We start from the raw sequence: 26467 nt of genomic DNA, 5'->3' as shown, positions 1-26467 counted from the left end.
TAGGTGACCACATGTCTTTCTTCGGTCTTCTGGTCAACTTGTGAGAGAATGGCAGCTAAGCCTACTGGACTGGCATCAACCGAGATTTCTGTTTCCTTTTCCGGATCAAAATAGGCAGTGACGGGTGTGCTGGATAGTGCTTCTCTCAGCTGGTTAACTGCCCAGTCGTGCTCTGTTGTCCAACACCACGGTTGGTCCTTGTGGGTCAGCTTGCGTAGGGGCTCAGTTTTAGTGGCATAATCTGGGATGAATCTTGAACAGTAATTTGTCATCCCCAGCAGGCTGCGAACCTCTGATGCTGTGGATGGTGTCGAAAGATTGACCACTTCTTCAACTTTCTTCGGGTCTGATGCTATGCTGTCTTTAGAGAACACGTACCCAAAGAATTCCAACTTGTCTTTGCTGTACTCACCCTTGCTCTTGTTGAGGGTCAGGCCTTTCTCTCTTAAATGCTGGAAGACAGCCCTTAGGTTCTGATCATGTTCTTCATGTGACTTGCCAAAGACCAGGATGTCATCACTGATGTTTTTCGCACAATCAATGCCTTCCAGAGTCTCTCAGATCACATTTTGGAAGATTTCAGCTGCACTTGATATTCCAAAGTTGAGACACTTGTAGCGCATTAAGCCCATGTGGGTACCAAAGGTGGTGATGTATCGAGACTCCAGTGCCAATTCGAGCTGGTTGTAACCCTGGTTAAGATCTAGATTGGTAAAGACCTTAACTCCATTCAAGTCTCCAATCATCTCTTTGATAGTGGGTGTGACGTGATGCTCACGTCTTATCACCTTGTTCGCCTGGCGCATATGCACACACACGCATACCTTGCCTGGAGATTTTGGCTTCGGAGCAACCACTATAGGAGACACCCAGGGTGTGGGGCCTTCAATATGTTCAATCACACCTAACTCTTCATTGTGTTGTAGCTGCTCTTCTAACTGCTTACCCACATGGAAGGAGACTCTTCTGTGCGGTTGTCCAACAGGTGGTACATTTTCGTCGATGTGCAGCTTTATCTGATAGTTCTTGAGCTTGCCTAGTCCATGGAACAGGTCATCGTATTCCTCAATCAGATTTTCGGGCGCATTTGTTCTCGCTTTTGACAGTTGGCCTCCGATTTGCTGAACAGTTTGAAGTAGGTTAAGCCCTTGTGAAGCCCTCCAGATTAGCAGGGAGCCACCAGATCCTATTATAACATATAACCTGTCACTAAGCTTCTTTGTTTCTGACTCGAGTGCGGTGGTGAATTTTCCAAGGACACGAAAGGGGGCCTTTGATTGATAGCCATATATCTTTACGTTGCTTGGCTCGAGGTTAAGGCGGTTGGGTAGCCTGCGGTACTCCTTCTCATCCAGAATGTTAATACTTGCTCCAGAGTCTGCCATCATTGTCACAGGTGTGCCACACACTTAAATCTTAAAGAAGGGTTGATCTTTCAATGCCTTTGTGCCTAGAGAGAGGGTGTATACTTCCTCTTCGTCGCTCGACTCTTCTTCACCAACTTTGTGTAAGGTGGAACGGCGCGTGTCCCTTGATTCACCTTTGTCCTTGGATTGGCATACGGCCTCAAAGTGGTTCAATTTTCCACAGCCTCGGCAGGTGGCCTGAGAGGCAGGGCAGGATGTTTTTCCTCCACGATGGGGGTAATTACCACCACAATTACGGCATTTTGGGCTTGATTTCTGGTCTTCATGACCACCGTTGCGTGATTTCCGGTCACGTGATTTCTTCTCGGTTTGACATCCGCCATCTTTGTTTGATTTCCGATCCCTTCGTCTTCAATTCCCATGACGTGAAGACAAATTGTTGACCGATTGATTCTCCTCAATCTTAGCAGCTTGTGTTTTGGAAAGTTCCATGGCCCTTCCAGCATCCAGCAGTTGTGTTAGGGTGTACGTTGGATTCTCAAGTGCTTTCGTATGCAGCTTGTGAGAACTGCAGCTTTGAACTATTTGGATTTTGATCTCACGATCTACATCATCAAATTCCCAAGTAGCAGCCAACTGTCTCAGCCTGGTGTGAAATGCTGAGATGGTTTCATTCCTTTCTTGCTTGGCTTGACGAAAAACATAAATTTCATACTGACGGTTTTGTTTGGGAGTGAAATAAATCGTCAAGGCTTGCATGGCTTTTTCAAGCGGATCATCGTCTTCTCCCACTGTCGTGTTGGGGAGCGTGTCAAAAATCTCATTCGTCGCTGCGCCAGCATAGTGGAGTAGAAGAGCTCATTGTCTTCGCTTATTCGTCACGTTCATTGCGACCAGTAGGTTGCGGAATCTGGAGAGCCATTTCTTCCATCGTGTAGCTTGTGTGCTCGTTTCAGAGACATCAAACTTGGGAAATGCGGGTAGCGCTGTGGCCATGTCTCTCACACGTCTTTGGTATGAAGATCATCTAAAATCATACGCTGTGTTGGGCTCTGAATCCTCGTCGCCAATGTAATGGAGGGCAAGTGGCTTTGAATACAGGCGAGTGCTCTACTCGAATGCTCCTTTAATTCATGCTCTCACTACTATATATCTACACTCGCTTCCCTAGCTCGCCTCATGCGTTAACATCCGGGCCCTAGCGTATGACCATATTATGTAACGACACTACAACTATATCCACCAGATAAATTTCTATCCCATGGACAGTGTGCTTTGTTTTGTTGACAATTATCCACTAGATACTGATTTATCTGCCACATAGTGTTTTAGGCCCTTTAAACAACTAGGCCTAGCACCTTGAACAAAGATCGCACAGTCAAGTTATTTATTCACAAATGAGGATACTTAATGTTCGATACTTAATACTAATGAATGGCCATATAAACCTACCCGCCAGCACGCTTTGGGTCTACATCATAGACGCTCCGGATCACATACAATACACATGACACTATCTTTAGAGTGAAGCGAAGTATTTGCCATCTTATACCTAGACAAATAATTGATCACAGCTGTTATTAAAGGGATAAATTTTAAGAGCACATATCAAACAAAAGAGGTTGATAAAACAAGGTATTCTTTTCATTCTTAATTTACCTGTGTTGTTAACCATCGGTGGATCACTAAAACTTATGAAATGTTTTAAAATAATTTCTCTGTAGAATAAGTGTCAATTTACCTCCAGTTTACATGAATTAACATATTTAAGGTTCATACAATTCTCACATAATTCAGTTTATTAATATTTAATCCTGTTTTAATCGAGGTAGGTTTGGTTGCTGATGAAGATATTTGGTCACATGAGAAGTGGTCCTGATGAGAAGACTTTTTTGTTTCACTTCATTATAAAGATAACACCAGTAAAAAATTGACTGGTAACAGAGATTTTTAAGGTACTTTTATCAATATCAAATTACACAACTGATTTAGGAATCAATGTACATGCTGGGTGAAAATAATCAGTTTAACCAGAGCATAAATTTTCAAAATTGACACAATTAACTGTCATAAGAAACTACCAAATTAAATTAATCTTAGTTTTGATGCATGTGTTAATAACAGTGATTTTAATTTCTAATTATTAATATCACTTACTAGATCTTTGATTAGTTACAAAATAGAATTTAACTCTTTCTTTAAATGACTTGTCATGGACATAGTGCTCAACACGCACCCTGTGAAATTAAAAAGTTATTAGAGAAATTTTGACATTTTTAAGAATTAAAGCATATAACTTAACCGTTAAAATCACAAGATTTGATTGTTAATTTTTCTCTTTGGCTACTATACATCTACATGTAAATTAGTTACAAGAATTTGGTGTAAGATCAAGATGACAATGCCTACCTGATAAGTTTGAATACTCTCATTACCTGTTTTCTGAATTATGAATGGATTTCATTGCAGGGAGAAGTTACATGTACATTAAAAGTTCACTGCTTATGGTAGTTTAAGGGTTAATATTAAACTGGGTGAAAATCATAGCTTCTAAGCATTATACTTGACTGAAAAGACAATATATGCCATAAAAAGACATTTATAAAAGGTTGACAAGTATGAGAAATACTTAAAAATCCATTAAAATGTATACAATACTTGATATCTAAGTCTAGCCTTCTTATTGTCATTGAAAACAGTTTTGAACAGAGAAATCAATAAAAGGGGATAGTGTTTCCGGCCCTAAAATTTATTCAAACCAGCACACCCAGGAATAAAATATCTCAAAGCTCAATATTGACAGAGGTAAGAATATTGTGACATTATTTGTGGTTGAATTAACAGTGACTCAAGATCAATGTCCATGATTATTAATTGAGCTGGGAAAACCTACATCCACCATCTAGAGAAACTGTCAAATAAATTTTTGTAATGTAACTGCAATTTTCCTCTCATCCACGAGAAAAAACTGGCTCACTTAAATTTTCACAAGCTTGCATAGCCAAATGAGAAAAAAAAAATTAAACAAATATCAAAGGATAATACTTTGAATTCACAATTCATTCCATAAAGGAAAGCAACTTTGTGTCTATACTTTACACTAAAAATGCAAACGTTCTTGGATATTTCAAGAATAAATAATAATCGGAAATTTTACTGGCCAAATAAAAGGGCACCTTTACTTTCAACAGTCTGATCCACTTTGAGATTACATTCAGTAATATATTCAGAAGATTAGGCAGCCTTACCTCAAAGAGATTTTTAAAGACTACAATAGCAAAGAAGTTAATGAGATCAATTGTTTTGGGGAAAACGGCATTAACCCAGCTGCAGTTCTCTAAAAGTTTTTGTATCACAAAATAAATCTACATGAAGAAACAAACAAATACCGAATACGCATATCCAATTTTAATAACAAGTATCGTTTTTATTTTAACATTTATTTAAATATTTTTCTTTCCAGGGAGAACTCCATGAATAAACGAAATATCTTAGTTCGGTGATATAAAAGCGACAGCTTGTTTTTCGTTTCGGTCACGGCAAGAGGTTAACCAAAAGAAAAATCCTCTTCCGAAAGGTACTTGCCACAAGGAGTTAACGTTGACTTGGGAGATAAACATTACAGTACATGTTTATTTGAACGCGAGAGAATATAAAAAAAAAATTATTGGATTTTATAATAAGCAAGTAGGATACGCCTTTAATAATATAAAGTCAAGATTATGAGTCAAGACAGCTTCTAAATAACTCTAAACTATATACCCGCCACACTTCTTCGGTATTTTACCACGCAACCATGCATACATAACTAAAATTCAAATCATTTTGATCCTGTTTTTTGCTTTCCTTCCAATAGTTTTCGTTCATTGTAATCAACAAATAAGGAAACCTGGTCGAATGGTTAATTCAAGGTAGCTTACTTTGGCAGATAAGAAATCAGCGGTGAAAGGACCAGGATACTTTACATCGATCAAAACAAATCAACATTGCGTAAATCTCATATCAAGAAAAGAAAAATTTTCCTACCTTTCCTTGTCTTCACCTTTATCTGACGAAAGGAGATCTCTCAGACGGTACCTAGGGCCAAGAAGATCAGGTTCATTCATAACAGTTGTGGTAGGAACCGATTTGGTGTACTTTACTTTAGTCTGTATCCTAACTTTCTTTACACTGGTCGCCATATTTTTTTTTCTACGACTACTTTGTAGTCATGCGCAATTAATCTGTTCACGTTATTTCGCGGGAAAATTTTTAGGAAATAAGAAACCGTAAATTCCTCTCTACTCCTTCTAAAACAGAAGCCAGAAACTCCTCAAGTTTTTATCGCATCTGGTAATGCGGCAGACATCATTACTTATCTACAGCTCTCGTCAACATTTCCGAAGATTCATGAATTATTTAGATCGCCACCGTCCACCACAAGTGTCAACATCAAATTTTTGGACCCGCTGGCAACCGTCGATCTGGAAGGCGACTTGAGAATAATCCATGAAAAGATTCTGTTGCTTTTATTATCATTATCATTTTGTTAGCAGCTCCCGAAAGGCAGCTGCTACATTTAGTTGTTTCTGAAGACTCTGTGATTTTTACACGATTTCAGACCTTTTTCCTCGATTAAGAAAATCACCTTTTTAAAAAAAAAGTAGGTTCTGAATGACTCACATGTAGGAATCCTGTGGCTAATCAAGAAAAACTAAAACAGTCATTATTTGCTTACTTGATCACACTGTTGTAATACTGCTATAATAGAAGCCTATTCAAAATAGCCTTCGTTAATAAACTCGCTGTGTAAACTGAGATATAAAATGGTCTTTGCTCGAAAAACATTCGATCGCGTGACGACCTTCAATGATGAACAAATTGAAAAATCAATGGTAGATCTCAAAGCTAGAAAATATTTCACGCTGAGCTTAAAGAAAAGCCGCAATAAAGCAAATTTACTCGGGATCGACGAACAGATAAGACTTAGAAAAGTGGTTTATTTTAGCTTTACTAAACCCTATCGAGGAAAGATTACTTCTAAAAAGAAGATGTGTCTTTTTAAGGCGGGGCGGAGGAGATGAATAAGTTGTTTTGTTACGAGATCTGACCAACAAAATTAACCCAGCTGGAGTCAAGAGGCGGCTGCGTTTCGGAAAAATCGCCATTGCCTCTTCCTCTAGTGGGTCCTTTTGAAAATTCACCTTAAATTTGAGAGGACCCCGAAAAAAGTTATGATTCTCATTTTTTTTATTACATGAAGTGACAAGTTTCCGGAAAATCTCAGATGAAAAAGTTTTCTTTTCTTTGCATCTATTCAGAATCATCGCGATGTTTTTTCAAAGCCTGGTGTTAATTTCGCCAAACAAAAGTTCATTGAAAACATCTGCAGGAAGAAATCAAATAGGCAAAGCGTGCAAAAGAAAGATCTGGAACCACGCCGGTCTTCCACTCTACCATCTTTATTTTCTTCGTTGGATAACCTTAAAAAATTGCTTATTTCTGGGGTTGAACATAACAAAAATATGGCTCTTACAAAGTTAGCGTCGAATTTCATATGCAGTCAGTTCCCTTTTGTCAAGGATTTTTCTTTTATCGTTTTTTTCCCTTTTTTTTTTTCTTGTTTAATTGTACAGAACTTTATTGACGCCTTGACTCTCTGACGAAGAGATGTTTTGCTCTATAATCAAAGTACAAAACAATATTACGAGAAACTGCCTAGTACCCAATAAAGAAAACAATAATTCCCCATTTGCAAGAAACACCAAGAAACAAAGGTAAGGAAAATTCCTATGAAGCTCTAAGAAATAACTCATTGCGGGAGTTACACAGGCTCATTAAGATATTTTTTTACAAGCCTCGGAAGTGTCAACCTCGTTTTCCATCGGTTATCAATAGGTCTTGCCGTCTTGCAACAAAGACCTTTCGCCACCCCTTCGCTCTCGTCAAAGATAACCCTGGAGGCCAAAAGCTTTAATGTATTTTCGTGATCTGAATATATTTTGAAGCTGCAATAACTTTACCGAAAACGTGTGCATGACATTTCAGATTCATAGATCTCGGCAAACAAGATTGTGAATACGAGTAAAATTAGTAGTTTATTTCTTCTCATTTTAATCTTTCTTCCTCGCCATCAGCGACATAATTACACTAGCCCTCCAGCTTTTTTAGACTGACCAAAAAATGAATAACGTTATTGAGGCTGACAAGCTAGCAGATCTACTTCTATGGTAAGCTTACACGTTGGAAGCCGAAGAAATTATTATGAAATTCTCTTTTCTCTTCTTTAGCGTGACTGTAAATTTCTCACATTATCATGTATTAAAAGAAAGGTTTTATCTTGTTGAGAAAAAGAAAAACTAGGCGACCGCTAAAGTTGCAAAAGCAGCAGGGGCTATTCTCAGTAAATAATGCTTTATTATATCAACCGGCTTTTCATTTCAATTATCACAGTTGGACGGTTGCTAAGAATCAGTCAAATCAATAAGCTGAATATTTTCTATCTTAGAATTCACAGCTTTCTGACACAGAAATGCAAAACTTTTACTGAATATTAAAGTCAGATTTTAAGCATCTATCTAAAACGTCGCATGCAGCACGCAAAACTTAATTTCAACACCAAATTTGAAAATTTGGCTGCAAAAACTATTTGCTTAATAAGTGACCGAAAAATTGCTGGTCCAGGTAATCAATTTTGGTCACAAGTATTACCGATCATAGCATTTTTTAACTTTTCTCAGGGCAACCAATACATTCTCCACATCAACATAAACATTGTGTAACCTCCTACGGCCTATGGGTTTGAGTCGTCACAAATATTAGCCCTTCAAACTTTGTTTTCAAATTGATCAACATATAAAGTTTTTTGCTTAGTCTTGAGAGATTCGCATGTAGTGAGAATTGCATCATTCATAATTTTGAGTCTTGGCCGTAAAAGCAGTTTCCTTTCAAGTTAAGGCGTATGAAAGCAACCGAGTTATTATAGATAGCTTGAGTTTTGAACTAAAACAGGTGCAAGGAAGGTAGCTTAATGTCAGTTAACTCAGTTGTAGAATTGTGGTTTTACTTTCGGCTAATTTTAATTGTTGCCTTTCTATATTTATGTTCGCCGTTCTAATAACTCATCTTAGTTGATGAAAGTAAACAAAATACAGCTCCGAAATTTTGTAAAAGATCAAAGAGGAAAACACCGGGAAAAAAATTATCTTAGAATACCAGGTTCTGTGATATTCTTGTTGTGAAAAGGACAACTGCGACAAAGGTTACTTTGTTTGGCAGAACTTCGAAAGATCATTCCCCGTTGAAAGCATTTGTTGACTATGTTAATTTTGTGAAAACATTTAACTCATTATCAAATGCAAACCAATTTCAATAATAGCTTGGCATTGCTAGGGTTTTTTCTTTTCTCGTCTTTAACGAGTAAAATGCTAAACCGAAAGGAAGATAATCCTGTCTTTTAAAAAAAGATGATCATTTCATGTTTAATTTACGGTCTCCTTAGAAGCTCCTTTTGTATGGTGTTATATCGTGGCATTTGTCGCAATAAATTTTCTTCTCACGTCAATAAAACGCACACGGTAGATCTATCGTTGGAAAATTTAGAAGCTAAGAGCGCTTTGGGCATTGGTAAAAATATGATGTTGTCAGTTGGAATTCTAGTTTATGACGATAAAGACGAAAGAAGTAACAACTAAGTTGCAAGGTGGCAATTTATGATGTTATGCGCAGTCATTTGATATGTTGTTTATGGCGAACAAGTGTTGTAATGTATTCACCAGTTAATCCCGAACATCATAAGATGTGACCGAAAAAAAATTTCAGATGGAATTTTGGGTCAAAAATTACATGCATGAGTGACCAGATGAAAAAAGTGTCGCGTTACTGCGAGACAAATGAATAATAAAATAAGATTTCGTCGTGTCTTTTTCTTATCTCTTAATCCCTTGCTAAGCCCCTCTCTGAAAACTGCCAGAATGTTGAGGTGAAGCGGTGATATTTTGAAGCGGAATCAAACCAACTCACCGCTCGCTTGTTTTCAAAGAAAAGATTCCTGTGTTAAGTGAGAGTCAAGGTATGGCCGGAATATTGTTATGGATCCTGTTTTCAAGCGAAGTACAATGCATGTTACCGATGTTACAAAAACAGCAATTCGCGTACGTAGCATCCACCATCGATCTATATACATGCTTTGCATATAATCAAAATATGGATGTTGCGCCGATATACTATGGTACCTTGGATAGTTTGAGGAACCGAGATGAGGAGGCGGGAGTAAAACAGGAACACCATCAGAACTTTGGAGATTTGGTATGTTTCCGTTTGCCATCTTTAAAATTTGGTTAATCTACAAAAATAGGGAGACTTCCCAGGTAGCATATATTATTGATTAATGCACAGTCAAGATGGCATTCGAAGGTTTTCCAGCGGTTGTGACGCTTCCTTTTGTCAATTCAACCAATTAGAGTACAAGGGAATAAACGATAAAGCAGGTGATTGTTTTCTTTTCTTTCTCTTTAGAATAGATCATACACACGTCGCAATTTTTAATCATGCCTGAAAATGGAGTTTGCTTGGAAATTAATATCTGTCTGAGTTGATTTTCGATAGTAATATTTTTTTTTTTCGCAGATGGAACGTTAACGCTACCGATTCACCGATTGCCACCAATATTTTTTCCTTTCAATCCCTGACATCTTTATGATCGTTGCGATTAGGGCAACATAACAAACTTCCGCGATGTTAGCGGTCGTGGTGACAATCGTATCAATTCAAGAAAGAAACCAGCCCGAGGGTTTTTACAGAAAAAAAAAAAAAATGAAATTTCTTTGAGTTGCAAATGTTAATTCCTCTCTTTTCCTCGCTCAATTTACAGTCCGTAACAATGGAGCGACCAAATCCTTGAGTTGAGACAAGTGAATATCCTGAATCCCTCGTAAATCGTTTATAGCTTTGCTTATTGACGAAGGTGTTGGTAATCGTTTTTACAATGAGACAGGTCTAGGGAGGATTATGTATGAAAATTATCATTCTCATCTTTGATCGACTACAACGGTGATATCTCCATTCCAGGTAGAAATGCATTAGACAGCGAAACAATAAGTGATTGTGTCTTTCGGCGACTACTACATGCTGCAATGATAGAGACAAATTACCACCTTTGAATATCTCAAAATCAATTCCGATAAGCGTTGAAAAGCTTTTAAAAAGGGTGCCGGGAACATTTGGATCATCTTGCAGAACCAATGGGCTTGCTTGTGTAGACCAAACGTACAAAATGTTTTAAAGATTGAAGAAGTCATTATTTCTAGGCCGCCAAGACTGTATATATTGACATATTTTATGAAATAAATATCTAATAATTCTTTGCAGCAAAGAATCAAATGATTGCTTATAGCAGAGGTATTATCACATTACTCATACGCTGTAAACAACTAAGTATATTGAAATATTCTATGAAATATTCTGCAGAATAGATTTTTTAAAATTCTTTAAGGCAGAGGATCAAATGATCGCTAATATAAAGGGAATTAAAGCACTGTATCGGATTAATAATATGCTCTCAACAACTGTAACCGATAGATCGTCCAGAGTGGATGTCGAAGAGTGGAGTAGTGAGTGACCTTGTAAGCTCCAGGTAACTGGAGTCTGAAGATTCGGAACGTTCCCATTCTCCTCAGATTTGACATTTGATTGACGCCCTTGAAACAGTGAAAAACAAGAGTTTAGGAGTTGTGAGCAGAAGCGGAAGAACTTGCCAGCCGGTCGCTGTGGAGGTTTTAAAGCCTTATGAGTGCATATTGTAACTGCCAAAAGGCGTGTCCTTTCGTGGCCGCTTACAGCAATGATTTCAAACGCTCGATAGAGGATGAGGTTTGAACTAATAAAGAACCAACAAAAATACAAGTTTACAAAATGCAGAAATATAAAACTGAAAGGCGGCTAAAGCGAACGCGATGAACATAATAACCAGGAACTTACATTGTATCGGCGCTATAGGCCGCGAAAAAAGGGCAACTAAACCAGATGTTCTCTCGGTGAAATCAACGATGAAACTAAAAGGCTAGAATTTTACAACATGTAAATTATAGCGAACGCGGAAAAGAAAAACAAAACGTATTCCCGAGGGAATGCTAATAAACTGAAATAGAATGCAAAGAATGCTAAATTCTACACATATGGCTTCAACAATTTAATTTAAACATGATCATACGTGACGGAGTTATAAAAGAATTCTTCCCAAACTATCAATTTTGCTTTTTAACAGGTTTAGTTACTCTGCACTTCTGATATTATGACTTTGACTCTGAGTCCACGGTCAGAGAAAACCAGCCTTCATTATCTTCAAACAGGAGGCTTTCGGCACTGCTAATATTGGCCAAGAGAGGTTTGGTTTTATAAGGGATACTCGTCTGTTATGGACCTAGAATCAGGATCAGCTGGACAATCTGAAAAAGCTTCTCGTTTCAGAGTTCCTCGTTAGTTCCTGATTACGCGGACATTTTGTGGGAACTCGGGATCAACAACTCGAAAAGATTTAAAAATGGAGGAACAGAAATGCACGTAAACGGTCGGAAACTTTGATCGATCTCGTCCCGAAACCCTCGGGAGTACAGCTACGACACACTACCTTTCGTGGCGTCGTGTAATGAGGCACGAATTGCATCGTTTAACGCGGCCGGTATTGGGGTTCCTTTTAACTTTTGCTCGGTAATCGGACGTAATCACGACTAACTTTGTTCTCGCACACCGGCTGCACTGGACCAAACGAATATCAACCGTTGATATTCTCTTGACTGGATGTAAACTGCAGCTCTTTAGAGAGCCTCCACGAATGTGTTCCTCTGTACAGTGCCTCCACGAAAGTGCTCCTCTGAGGTCCCCTGAACTTTTGTTCTTTAGGAGGATGTCAAATGTGTTTTGTTTCAGAAATGAATCAGTGTGCGGTGATCGATAGGATTCACAAGATTATGAAAACAAAGGAGTAGAGTTTCTTTTAATTTATGGGGCAAAAAAAAAAAAACGGGCTCCACGAAGCAGTGGTCTATTGAAGTAGTTTTAGGGGTTCTGACTAAAAATCAATTTTGCTTTCTAACAAGCAGAGCCGAACACAAAAATTCACAGAGTGGTGTGAAATTTATTTTTCGGCCAGTCAAAACAGTGGCACATGGGCAGTCAGAAAAAAAAAATCGAATAAATTAAGTTTTTAGAAAAAGGAAAGTCAAGTCTCTTTTACAGCAGTTGTAATATTCAATACGGTGACGTGTCCATATGAAATCTGGCTCAGCTTACGGCAAAGAAAAAGTTTAAAACTTTTCAGGAAGCTGTCTACATCTTCTACGGTTCGCAAGTAACGCACGAATTTACAAAAGCATAAGCAAACCCGCCGAATATAATCAAACTTTTTGTAACAAATGGAGATAATGCTGATTAACTTTATTACTATATTTACTCGTGCCGTTTGTGACTGATTGTTTCAGAATTTTAACATAACCAAAGTAAAGCGCGCGCTCTGATTGGTCAAATTGGCGTCCCCCATTTGCCCATGGGTGTACGCTGCTGACGTGAGCAAATGCAAAGACTATTTTTGCGCGCGCGCTTGTTTTTTTCTGGTAACGTAAGATTTGTTAAATAAAAGGGAACTCTGGCTACAGTGTGTTAATGTTATATTATAAAACAAATGGTAAACACCACAGCGTACACTATTGAGTTATGGATGCACTTGGGAGGTTTGCTAAGCACTCAAGAAGCTAGAGTCGCTCTCGGCTATCGCCTCGAGCGACTCTTACGCTTCTTTCGTGCTTAGCAACCTCCCGCGTGCATCCATAACTCAATAGTGTACGGTGTGGTGTTTACCATTTGTTAAATAGAGACCAAAAACTGAACCATTTATTTCAGTTGCAAGCTGTATTCGTCTGTATGCGACAGAACCCCCTTAAACAGTTCAGTATAAGACCGCATAAGTACATAAGACCGATAATCTGCAACCGAATAGTAATGGCAATAAAAATAATCAAATACATATTTCATCGGTAGGGAAACAAAATAAACATTTAGACATGAGGTGAAAAAAGTTTCTAAAATTGTTTGAACTCCTAAACTGATCCCTTCTTTGACTAAAATTAAAATTAATATTTAAACTATCGCCTGCTGCAAATTTCAATTAAATCAACTTGAGATAATGTGAAGTCTTGCCACCCAAAATAAACATGTTTTCAAAAATAATTAATCAAAGAGGCACAACTGGTTAACTCACTGTAAAACAGTGTCAATACCAATAAAACTTTCTACCGCGGCCGAACAGTCGTGGCCTTCTTTCAAGCGATTGTATTCACTTGAGAACAAGTCATTATTCACAAGTTATTATGCATATTGTCAGTTTTCTGTTGTGACTGGCGTCTTACTGTTCTGAATTTGAATTTTGCACTCAGGATAATTTTCTTGGTGTCCTCGGTCACTGTGATTAAAATCAAATAATTTTTGTCGCTGAATACAACATCAGAAAGGTCAAATTTGATGAAAATACAAAATAAAAGGTGGGATAAATAGTAAATCTCAATTTGAATGATAACTACGCCCTCTGTTATTTAAAAGGTCGTCAATCGGGTCGCTACATTCGCATTTCCAAGACATGCTATCTCGCCCGCCGTTCGCAGCTCTGCCAGGAAGATCTGAGCAAGGGATGTTTTCTCCGGCGTTGCTAGCAGGACACATCACGATGGAATAGTTTGTAGTATTTTTTTTTTTTATCATTCACAACCGTGCAAATCGGTGAAACGGCGCATCTCACAACTGTCTTCTAGAATAACATTCAAATTTATATGGAAGGGCTCGTAACGAGTTCTTTTGAATTCATTTGCATAAAAAGGATTTAGCATAAAATTTTGGAGATTTACCTAAGCAAAAATAATCGAGGGACATTTTGGCTAAGTGAACGATATACCCGGACTAAACATTTTGCTGCTATCAGAAATTCAAGAGCGCCGGCTTAAATTTCACGAAATAATAAATGAAAAAATCAAGAGTGCGACAGCACCAAGAGTAAATCGTGCATCGTGCGACGATCACGGAAAGATAGCTAACTTATACAGGTTATAATGCTGTATTAACGCCCGTGTAAGACATGTTAGCAATAAAAAATGGAGCTAAAGGATGAAGTATGGACCGATCCAAAGCATAATGCCGATGCTTTTGAGTGAACAGAACTAATATTTGTCGAAAAAAAACTGGTTTTTAATGGTTTTCATCTAGCTGCAACTGACTCGTTTTGACATACTGCAACCCAGTAAACTATGATCAGATCGGAGGGAAAGGTTTACCAAAAAGAACATTTTAAATTGAACTCTAGGAATGCTTTGCATGATTTTAAGTGAGATGAGAAAATGTTTGACTGCAATGCACAGTATCTCGAAGCGATAACCGCAGATGTCACTGCGCGCCTGAGGGAAACGAAATATTATACACCGTCAGAGAGTGTGGTTAGGGTCGCTTCATACCTGGTTTCACTGTCTGTTGGAGTAAGTAGATCTCGGAATATGGATCTTCTTGGAGCTGCAGATTCACTATGAGAGCGCTTCTGTCGACCTAACTCAGCAGGCGTAGGATCCATTCTTGCGTCGGAGAGCAACTTGTCGTCAATATTGCAATGTTTAGATTTTGGATATTTTTCTTTCAAGTTTGATGTGTGTCATCACAACGCATGCTCTAATCTCGACAAGTTCGATACGACACCTGTTACCCATTGACTGAGTATTTGGCATTTTATTACCTTGTTGTGAGGCGTCCGTCTTCGACTCTTTGGATTTTCGTAGCGTCCTAATAAATGTACTCCTTTCATTTTTACGACCATTACCTCAAGTTTTATTAAGTTTGATTGCTCGTCGGAAGCTGTATGGGGTTTTTAAATTCTGAAGCTAAATAATGCTAATTAGAATGGAAAGTTAAAAGTGCAACCTCAGAAAGCCGTTGACTTTATCAACAATGGTAAATATTTAGTGATTACAGCTATATTTCAACGATCTTGGAAAGAGTCGTAAGAGGTCGAATAAAGGAAGAATAAGACCAATTTTTTAGAAGCTGTCGCACGATGTTAATGGTGCACTTCTTCCAGCTGCCTGCTTTTAAAGAAATAAACAAGCTGTATTCATTTCCTTACATAGGAATATCCTTTACAGGGCAGAAAATTGCATTTTTATGCTGAGTTTGCAATAGCAAGAGAGTCTAATTGCATCATTTACAAATATCAGGTATTTTCCAGAGCAATTGCTGTTATAATTCGACAATTCACAGGAGTTTTATAGAAATTAGTCGTTTAATATGACTTTTAAGTACGTAATGTTCACTCACTTGTTTGTCATTCTTCGTGTGGTCGGAGTGTTTGGGGTTTTTGCTTTACTTGGCACCAATTTGATTTCAGAAAAACCGCTTCACATAGGCCACGCCGTCTTTCTGACTCAGGAAACCGTCTGTCCATGAATCGAAGTGATGCTGTCGAAATTAGTCGCCTCTATGCCATGAATTAAATTCACCTGAACTGATCACAAATTCATTTACGAAAGGCACTTCTAAAGATCCAATTTTCAGCTTTGAATGTGACACCTGAGAGTATGAATAATTTCTTTTGAAAGTTATCTAATGACCTTTCATGATTAGGAATATCCTTGTGGGGTTCGTCGAGAAATTTCAAAGTTGTAAAATGAGGTGGGGCAGGGTATGTCGAGAAGTTTTAAAGGAAAAACGTAATCAAGTAAATAATTGAGTTTATTGAAACCGAGTGCTACTTGTTTAATTACTAAATTTTTATCTTACATATTACGTTTTTTGTTTGTTTGTCTTTATTTTCTTAATCGAGGACAGAATATGGAATATCTGGAGATTTTCGAGAGTTTCTTTTTTCATTAAAAAAATACCCCCAAAGAAAACTGTCGCTTGAAATTCCTAATCCTGCCAACTTTTTCAGAAATTGTTTTAGACCCATCTTTGCGGTCAGAAGTACATTTATTTGCAGTTTCTCCAGACAGAACTCATAAATATTCGATGCATTTTCTAATTTTCACCAGTCGGCCTTTGGTTGTAAAAAATTTATTTTGTTTCTGACTTTTACTCAAATATCACATCGCGTTGTTCGTGACGATAACAGTAACGAATATTAATCATTTTTTAACCACGGCAAAAGTCGTTAGATACCGCGAAGAAGCCTCTTGATTTCGATAATTGCTTTTTAAAAGAAAAAAGTCACAACGCGGTATTTTTTAGTTAAGGATCAGCTTTTAAGAATGGCACCTCAAAAAGAAGGTTTTTTTCAAGAATTTTTTTCTATTTCTTGACTCTTTCAGGTAAAACTTATCGAAATCTCAGAGCATTAAAAATATCTTGTATCAACTTCGGTCGGATTGTTACTGTTCCTTCTCAAGTATTTCAAGGATAAACAACGATGAAGGAGCCATTAACCATGCACTTGTGGGTCACGTTGGGGAACAATAGATTTCTTAAAATAGGTTGTCTTAAAACGTTAAGTATTTTAACAATTTTATCAGAAATATATCGGGTTAAGCACTTTTTTAAACGAATCTATGGATTTGGTTTTTAAATCACAGCGGATCTGCGGATTTGCATACACCTTTTCACCCCTCTCTTTTACTGCCGGATGGTTATGGTGCTTTCTGACAAAAGGTAAAAATAAGCACTAAGGACTGCATGTGGCTACTGCTGCCGCATTCCACATATTTATGAATACCCTGCTCCGTAAGAGAAAGATGATTCAAGAATAACATTCTTTAGAAGTTCAAGTTCATCATCAGTTAGATTAAGCGAAGAAAGATTGTTTACAGTTTCATTCGGTGAGAAGGGTAATACGGTATTCTTAGTTAGGTTTTTAAGTTTCTTTCGATGAGTTGAAATCACTTTGGAGATGTCCTTGTCGACATTTTTATTTAAAACTTTTTGTAGAAGGTACCAATCAACAGAATTCAGATAATTTTTTATGCGTTCAGTAAAATCCATGGTAGTTTATCAATTTTCTTGTGCGGGATGTAATTCCCGTTATATTGGCGAAACTAGTCGCCACTTCTCTACTAGGATAAAGGAGCACACGGAAAGCGATAAAAACTCGCATCTTTTTAAGCATTTCAACACATCTCCTTCGCGTAAGAACAAATACTCCCTTTCTTGCTTTAGTATTCTGGATTCTGCTAACAACTCAATTGATTTAAAACTCAAAGAAGCTTTTTAAATAAATAAGATCAAACCTGAACTTAACAAACAATTACAGCATTAGAACACTTTTCTAGCGTTTTAGTTCACACCTTTGATGTTTGGTGTCACGTAATTAGTACCCGCTTTTGTACTACATCATACTGTAAATATTTTATTCATCTACTTGTCTGTTATATAATTACTCACGTTCTTTTACTCATTGCTTGAAGATGGCATAAGCATGCCGAAACATTTCTCTCAAAAAAGTTGTCTATTTCTTACAATATTTATCATACTTGCTACTACTACGACCTAATAGTAATAGTAATAATAACGTATAGGGGATACCTCAAGAAAAGAACCTCACCATTCCTTTATCGGTTTATCCTCTAGGCTTCAATAATGATAGAACTAGGCTTCCTCCAATTTCAATTTTGCCTGTTAATTATAAATCATTTTCTTATTTCATTGTAATTCCATTTTTGCGAGACAGTTGATTCACACAATAAGGCTTTCCGAGTTGTACGGGATATTCCACCATTCCGCTATTCCACCTTTCAACAGTATTTGAGACCTTCCTCGCTTCGCAAAGTTAGCAGCCCTTCAGCGGATTCTATAAGTGAAATTATTGTATATGGATATAAATGAGGATTTCGTATGTTCCAAATTTACGATAAGTTAATCACGTGTTTTAAATATGATAATGATATCTTCATATCTGCGTGTGGCAGTCGAGATGCTAAACACTAAACAGACTATTTAAATCGGCCGATTAAATTTTTCATGAACCGGTATTATACGAAGGTTAAAACGTGTACAAAAGAATATCATTTGAAAGTGTAGTGTGATCGTCCGAGTGAGTGTAGTACCGAGAAGGACTGTTGTCGGTGGTGGTAACTGACGTTTCGACAACCTGTGCGGAAGTCATCATCAGAGTCAAGTGAATCGTTGTTTTCAGTAGAATGTTCTCAGTCCAGTTCGTGTAAACGACTACAAACTGGTGTCATTTGATGTGAAATCACTGTTTACAAGTATCCCATTTCACTACAATGTACTGAGACTGAATTCGACAATCTACCAACCCACTACAATCTACCAACCCACTTCAATCTACCAACCCACTACAATCTACCAACCCACTACAATCTACCAACCCACTACAATCTACCAACCCACTACAATCTACCAACCCACTACAATCTACCAACCCACAACCGCTACCGCCGGACAGACGACATCATGGACTTACTGAACCTTTGCCTAACGTCAATTTATTTTGGGTACAACGGTAAACACTACAAACAGTTACACGGCACAGCCATGGGGTCTCCAGTTTCTGTTGTTGTAGCCGAAATTGTGATGCAGAACATGGAGGAACACGACTTGCCCACAAACGATACCGCTTTGGTTACGCCACGTTGACACACACATTCGCCGCCGTACAACACGACAAGATCGATGCATTCCATCACCACCTTAACGGATGAAACACTGACATACAGTTTACCAGAGAAGTCGAAGAAAATAGCAAACTTCCTTTTCTAGACTGTCTGGTAAGCCGTGACGACAACTCACTACAAACAACAGTCCACAGGAAACCGACACACACTGACAGATTACTAGACGAGTCATCCCACAACCCCACATCACACAAAGCCACAACTATCAGAACTCTAACACGACGCACACAACTAGTTTGCAACAGTTTGCAACACGACAGACAGCTTATCCGACGAGAACAAATACCTTTATCGTGTTTTTTTCAAATAAAAACTACAACGACGACTTCATTCGACGAAACACTCACCGATCTACTACTACTACCGAAACAAACGACGCCGCAACTCCTACGACTACAGCAACCATACCGTATATAAAAGGCATGTCTGTGAACATCTCGCGCATCTTACAACCCTTCAATGTCCGCATTGCCCACAAACCCATCACCACCCTACGTCAGTTACTAAACAAAGTGAAAGACAAGGACGAACCGAGGAACAGACAGGGAGCGATTTATAAGATCAATTGCTCCGACTGCCAAGCCTCCTACATTGGAGAGATTGGCAGAAACCTCGCAACAAGACTGACTGAACACAGACGGGCGACGAGGAAAGGTGATGTCAACAATCACATTGCTGAACATCATCGACTTAGATACGATGAATATATGATCGACTTACGAACCACAATATTGACTGGGACTCTGCGCAATGCCTAACCTACAGCACTATCTACTTTCAACGACTGACTCTGGAAAGCTGGTTTACTAACTTAGAACAGACTCCAGGTGTCAACTACTACCGGCTCAATAAGAACGACTCATTCCTGACGACATAAACATTACAAACGAACCGAACAGAACGACCTAACTTTACCGACGGATCGAAACAGACCAATCACGACCGACTTACGCCACTTGAGTCTTACAGCCAATAACATCACGGCAAAAGAACTGACCAATCATTTTACACGAACTGGACTAAGAACATTCTACTGACAACAATCACTCACTTGACTCTGATGATGACTTCCGCACAGGTTGTCGAAACGTCAGTCACCACCAACGACAACAGTCCTTCTTAGGACTACACTCACACGGACGATCACACTGCACTTTCACATGTTACCCCTGGGTTCAAACTATTTACTGCAAAAGAATATCAATTGTTTCCATTGCACTCGTAAAACACGTTTTACATCCTTAAACACAAAGCCAGCGTCCCATGGGGTACATGTTACATTTGGTAAAAGTGCATGAGCATTCAAGATCGACAAAGCTAAATATTCTATGGTAGAATCCTTGTGAGCCTGACCTTTGAGGTCGAACATAGATTCGTTTCTTAGATAAGTTAAATCTATACCAGATACTAGTGTGGCATACAAATGAACGGAGATGGTAATATGTTCCTACCAGTGGCGAACCCTTCAATTTGAAATGACGTATTTGTACGACACTGTTTCTCTGTTCATACTTTTCGTTAAGTTTGTTCATTTCGTTTAGTTTGCTGTTATCGCACGTTACAGCTTTGCGGCCCTTCCTAATAAAGCGCGATAAGATTTTATTAATTTTCGAGAATGGTATAACTGGAAATAAGGTGGATGTTACCAAAACAGAAAGACGTTAAATCAGACCGCAAAGCCAAACTTCGGACAAAAACTTCCAGAGAAGGACGAAATCACACGAAAAGGTCCAAACTCGGGCGAACGCGCTCAGAATAGGACAGAGGCGCCTGAAGTTGAACGGAGGCACCCGAAAATGAACGGAGGCACCCGAAAATGAACGGAGGCGCCCGAAAATGAACGGAGGCGCCCGAAATTGGGCAGAATCGACCGAAATAACACGGCGAAACGAAAACGTTCGGACGAAACCGAAGTCGGACTGCGGGGTCCGAAAACGGTCGAAGGAAACTATTATGGGGGCTCTGGAAATGAAAGGCAGTACTGGGTTTCTAACTGTCATCTAAGTACATGCCTACGACAGAACTTGCTGCAACTTATAGTTCATCTTCTAATTTTTTATAATCAATGAAAAATTCAACTGTAACTGTCCTGGTGCTAACGCGTTTATAATTGGTAGTTAAATTATGTTCTCACTCTTGGTAATTTTAGGGCGAATTTCACCCAAGACATATAATTTATACGAATATTAGGTGCTTTTCTACAAATTACAGCATTTTCTTGAGTAACATACAATTTAAGCTAATTTCAAAACATTGGATCAGAATGCAAGATGATTTAAGTCCACAAACTTCTCGTGCACTTCTCGAATCTTTAACTGGCGCAAAACAGTCGTTTTTCAGTCTGGAAAAAATAGTGGTCACAAAGCGTACATCATCCAGGGAGCGTTCTTCTTCAGTTTCAACGTCAGTATTTTAAAAACGCACTCCACGCCTATCGTATGATGTTGTGTAAGTTCTCAGGAGTACGATACGTCCTGCAGTGAGTTGAGAACAATTTTCAAATAGAGTATCGAATGTAGTCCACAGGTAAAGCTTCACTTTTCTCTACGTTCGGTCTCGAAAACTCTCGGCCCCCTTCCCTTCCCCCCCCCCCCCCCGCCGAACCATTAAGATGCAAAGTTAAACCAATCAAAGTTAAGCCAATCGTGACTCTGTCACCCGCGTTTTCCCGCGTTTCCCGCGTTTTCCCGCGCTTGGGGCAGTGTTTTAGTCATATCCTGGCTAACATCGATATTCTCCCTCCATTCTATTCGCTGTTATTATAACCCAGTGTTAGCTTCAATTCACTTTATTTATCCAGCGTTCGTTTCGTCAGGAGAATTTACGTATTGATCACACGCATTACAAGAGTCTTACAAGTGAGTGGAGTCCATAAGCTGTAGCTCGGTGTCGTCATCATCAATATTCAATCGGTTGTATCGTCCGTTTCGGTTTTCGAACTGATTGGCAGCTGTCAGTGCCTCCTTAGCCTTGTGAAACGTGTCTCGTAAATCTCTGTGTGTCTTTATTTGGAAGGCGTCATTAATCCTCTTCTTCGTATCTTCCTCTATTGCTATGTCCAGTCTCTTGCGGAACAAACGACCAAGTATCTCTTTCTCAAGCTCGTTGTAGTCGTCATTGTTCGGAAGTACATCGTCTTCGAAGCAACATCTCCGAATGCAAACGAGACCAAGCGAAAACAGAGTGGCCGCGATTAAAATGCCGAGTCCAAGGATCTGGGACTGCATGTGAACTTTAAGGAGAGAACGCTGATCGTGTGGTATCTAAGGGAGCATCAAAAGTAATTCAATGGTTGAATCACTCGAAAATGGAACAGGGACATAGAAAGTCAGTGAAGGGGCAAGAACTAAGGTAAAGAGTAAGAGTTTCAGGATACTTCTCTCACCTTTTCCTCCCTCATCACTGCTTTCTAAATCAAGTTTTTCGAAATTTACTTCCCCTGTGCAAAATGTCTGTTTTTTCTTCTAATAATAATTAGAACATAACTAGCAGAGTCGCGCAATCAAATTCATTATACGTAAGCGTGCTCAAAATCCCGATAGTGCACTCTGATAGCGTCAGCAAATCCGACTTCGCCAGAAATTTTTTTTTCGCGCGAGCGGCCATTGCTAGTGCGGGGAAAAATAATACATTTCGCGACAATAATGGATACAAACAGATACTCGGCCTGCTAGTCCGAAAACGAAGACAATGTTTCGACCTTTTCCCATGGGCTAGAGTTCTTAAATGAGGCAGAAAAAGAGAAAAACAAAGGAAAAGGAGACTCGGCATCAGCGCCGTCACGATTCGCTTCAACTGATATCGTTGTCCGTTTTTCGCGTCGTATTTGATGCACAATTCCACCGGCTATGTTCTAAAACAATTGGTTCATGCTTTCAGCTGTGCACTATCGAGTTATGGAGCACGTGGGAAGTTTGGAGAGCACTCAAGAAGCTAGAGTTGCCCTCGGCTATCGCCTCGGGCAACTCTTACGCTTCTTTCGTGCTCTCCAAACTTCCCGCGTGCTCCATAACTCGATAGTGCACGCTAAAGCATGAACCAATTGTTAAGTCTACCACGGCAGTGAATTTCTGGCAGTAGCACCAAACATGTTATGGATTTAAAACCAGATGAAATACTTTAAATTATTTGTTCTTCGATTAACGCAGTGTCATTTTTTGGGGGAGAGTGATACTAAAAAGGGCTGTTATCATTGCGTTTGACTGATGTTTTGACCCACAAACCTGATCATAAGTCATTATCAGAATCAAGTGACTTGATTGATCAATTTAACTGAGATGACTGAGGCCGCCAAGGTTGTCAAAAGATCAGTCATGACACCAGAACTAAATAATTTGGATATATCAACAAAGTTGAAGTGGTAAATTGGCCACCGTAACGTAATCAGAACTAACCCCATCCTAGCAAATAGACTACACGATCAACTGGATAAGAGCAAAACTACTCTGATAATCACCGAAAATGTTTCCTTACGTTTGAATTATCACTGTCTTGAAGATTTCTGTGGCACGCCTCATTTAGCGAGCCATAACTTAAACAAACGAAGAAGTCCCCTTTCAACAAAACGATGGTAATGTAGGCCATGGGAGCTAGAAACGGTTGAAAAAGTTTAGTCAGAGACTTCATTCGCTTATTACATCTCTCTTTGACATCTGGCATTCTGCTGGTCTTCAAAATGGATTGCCAAAATCCTCCGCTCATCATGAAACCGAGGCCCAGGAGGAACAGGGCGGGTCCCACCAACATAACGAGGCTGTACATGAAGTAATTCGTACAAGGACATCTGTCGCGAGAAATATAAACAACGTGAACGAGTTGGTTGGAGATGTGATTCAAACCAAGCTGATGCATCTCAAGAGATGCTTGTGATCCTCTGGTGGAACTTGTGATACGCTATTTCAAACGCGAAGTGTATTCCGTATCTTCGACTTTCTCTCCAAATTCACGTTGTCAACTCGATTTTTATGTATATATTTGACGTTTTGTAACTGAAAACCTAGCTAATATAATGTAGAAACTTTCAGGCGTAATAAAACTTAAATCAGTAGATTTAATTCAATACCTCTCAGTCTAACTAAAACATTTAAGCAAACGTAACAATTCTAGAGAGAGAGAGAGAAAGAGAGAGAAAGATTTATTTAAGGACAAATCAAATTAAGGAAGTCGAATCCACCGTAATTTCCATTTGTAATCATTGTAAATGAGTTATGCGTTATCACAACTTTCACGCAGATTTCGCTGATGAGGGAGACTTTAAAAATAAACAAGGCATTGCTTCTATAGTGGAGTAAACTTTTCAAACTCTGAAATAACTGTATCAAACAGCCTTCTTGTATTACAGTTAAAAAAAATATATATGAAAAAGAAGTTTTTCCACGCGGCATATTCTCAAGTATGTGTGTATTTCTTTTATTTCACCACTTATCCATTATTGATGCACTAGGTTTGTGGTGTTTAAATTAAGATTGAAATACACGATGCAAAAGTGATCACACAAAATCTTATTTAATTAATTTGTACTTAGCTCAGATGGGCAGAAAACGAATGCTCGTCTTTGTATTTATATGACACATCCAGTTTCACCTTGTGGAATTCGTAACATTTTTTACATTTCTTTTCTATTAGAATTTTACTAAATTTCAAAAGTAGACAGCCTTTTTGTTCCAGGATGAAGTAAATTAATTTAGTAAGATACGACCAGCTGCACTTTTCATTTTTCGGATGCATATATGTTTAAAGATTACCAAGAAAAAACGGGAAATAATATCAAAATATGAAATGATATTGCTAAACATTTTGCTATTTTCTCTCCGGATGAATTACTTTTTTGCTAGATTATTTCCAGATAATTCACTTTTCAGTCTCTCTGTAGGAAAAGTTATAAACGAGTGATTAGTTATTTTCGAACAAAATTTGGCGTTTTTAGGAGTTGGCTGAGAATTGACTTTTTGTTGTCCGAGGTTAACCAAGACCTTGAAAAATCCCGCGAACATAAAAATATTCGACGCATTTGGAGAAAATTTGTTGTCCCAGAAAATAAAATGTGAAAAGACCACTTACCTGAGAAGTTGGGTTCTAATATACTCCTCGAATCCATAAATAATCACCAGAATGATAGAATTCTGAATAGGTCCTTTCGAATATTTGTAACGTCTTTCAAGTAATTCGAGTAAGTGTCCCATTCTCGCCTCAACTCTCAGCCAATATATTTGTTCTCTGCGCAAATCGACGGGTGAATGTGACTTGCAGACTGAAACGTGATTTGATATTCCCTCGCTCGGCCTTCAAAACAGCTGTAAATATTGATCACTCTTTGTTAAGCTTGTTATCTTCAGTTTTATGAACAGAATATATTGTTTTTGAGGTTTTTTTTATCTCGATTCCCTTTCTCTCTACAGGCTGTAAAACTAACCGCAGGAAAATTGTCCTCCCTAAAAATTGATGGTCGTTGGAGAACTGCCTATGAAATCCCATGAAATTTTTATATCTTTGTTATTTGTACAGGTGGAGACAAACCAATGACAATGAAGATTTATAAAGTCGGTATATTGAAGTGAAAGTCAATATGAAAGTCATGATGAATATCAATGCAAAGATACATACGAGCTACAGTATTCGGAGGTGGGAATTCCTTCGAAGATACACCAACAAAATAGGCCTCAAACTGCATCTAAACAATACATTATTGCAAAGCTAAGAAAGCTTCCCTTTATCATTAAAATTTCAAAGGAATAGAGAGGCTTCTTCAACTATTCGTGTGTGTTGGACAACCCTCTCAGTTTTGCTGCGAGTTATTGGTAATTGTGAAGGACTCCCAGACGAACCCTGTCGGCTGACAGATAACCGACAGGCCATCGACAGGCTGCCGAGAAGTTATCAATATTGGTGATATACCCAAGCCGGTGAAAGGAAAAAACTTTGACTTAAAATACTTTAGATATCCTTTTTAGTGCTGAAATTACTGTTCATACGTCAGACCACTTATACTTCGCTGGATTACCTAGTCATGAGTGATTGTCACATCGAGTTCTCGAACACTGATGAAATGCCACGGAGAGACCATACTTTGTGACAAAGTTTGCAAATTATTTTAAGAGGAAGCACGCGGGAGAAGGCATCATACGATGAACACAAGTGTTGAATTGAAAAACAATTTAACTATACTCTCTAGATTTGATATTGATGGTGGTAATTAAAACAGGAAATGCCAATCTTATAAATGCCAGTTGTCGAATTTAACCCCACCCTTCTATCTGTCTCTTTCGTTTTCAGCTCCCATTCAACGCCAATCCTTCCTCTTCATCATAACCAACTCACAGTCTTTGTAATGTTGACATTTTTTAAGTACTCTGGGTAGCACTTCATGAAAAGGGAAAACTGATTGCGCTTAAAATTATCTCGCACAGTCTTGTGTCCGAGACAAGACCTAAAGCGGAGGAATGGAACAGCCAGCTTTTACCCTCATTCCGA

General features: G+C 38.5%; 2 protein-coding genes and 1 long non-coding RNA gene across 5 annotated transcripts in view; 1 reads left to right on the top strand and 2 right to left on the bottom strand.

Moving 5' to 3' along the window:
• The window catches only part of LOC111324465 (potassium channel subfamily T member 1-like), a 39770-nt gene extending 24763 nt beyond the window's left edge, over nucleotides 1-15007 (bottom strand). Inside the window, exons 1-4 of one of the 3 annotated variants that reach the window (XM_088755855.1) lie at nucleotides 14840-15007; nucleotides 5394-5444; nucleotides 3525-3604; nucleotides 2820-2919 (exon numbers count right to left, since the gene is read on the bottom strand). In XM_088755855.1, coding sequence (XP_088611981.1) covers nucleotides 2820-2919; nucleotides 3525-3604; nucleotides 5394-5444; nucleotides 14840-14952 — 344 coding nt within the window. In that variant the 5' untranslated portion in view covers nucleotides 14953-15007. Of the gene's footprint in view, nucleotides 1-2819; nucleotides 2920-3524; nucleotides 3605-5393; nucleotides 5533-14839 lie in introns of those variants that run through there. The other 2 variants (XM_088755854.1, XM_088755856.1) reach the window with 2 other exon arrangements.
• On the top strand, nucleotides 9209-12996 carry LOC148733394 (uncharacterized). The gene is made up of 2 exons (XR_015999622.1): nucleotides 9209-9653; nucleotides 11611-12996. It is a non-coding gene; the product is annotated as an uncharacterized LOC148733394 (long non-coding RNA).
• Nucleotides 15008-21137: 6130 nt separating the features above from the next.
• On the bottom strand, nucleotides 21138-25413 carry LOC111324502 (calcium homeostasis modulator protein 5). The gene is made up of 3 exons (XM_022928078.2): nucleotides 25058-25413; nucleotides 23471-23780; nucleotides 21138-22260 (listed from the first exon to the last, which is right to left on the bottom strand). Exons 1-3 carry the CDS (start codon nucleotides 25177-25179, stop codon nucleotides 21850-21852), a joined length of 843 nt encoding a protein of 280 aa, XP_022783813.1. The 5' UTR covers nucleotides 25180-25413; the 3' UTR covers nucleotides 21138-21849.
• Nucleotides 25414-26467: the final 1054 nt, after the last annotated feature.

The sequence above is a fragment of the Stylophora pistillata genome, chromosome 4 (genome assembly GCF_964205215.1).
Source record: "Stylophora pistillata chromosome 4, jaStyPist1.2, whole genome shotgun sequence".
Lineage (NCBI taxonomy): Eukaryota > Metazoa > Cnidaria > Anthozoa > Scleractinia > Pocilloporidae > Stylophora > Stylophora pistillata.
This window is presented reverse-complemented; position numbering and strand designations above follow the sequence as displayed.

Bases quoted from the DNA above. Each gene is read 5' to 3' on its own strand.
- LOC111324502 (XM_022928078.2), bottom strand. From the start codon at position 25,179: ATGGGACACTTACTCGAATTACTTGAAAGACGTTACAAATATTCGAAA. The intron at 23,781-25,057 runs GTAAGTGGTCTT...TTCTCGCGACAG, and splicing joins ATTAGAACCCAACTTCTCAG to ATGTCCTTGTACGAATTACT. The intron at 22,261-23,470 runs GTAAGGAAACAT...ATGCTCCCTTAG, and splicing joins AAGACAGTGATAATTCAAAC to ATACCACACGATCAGCGTTC.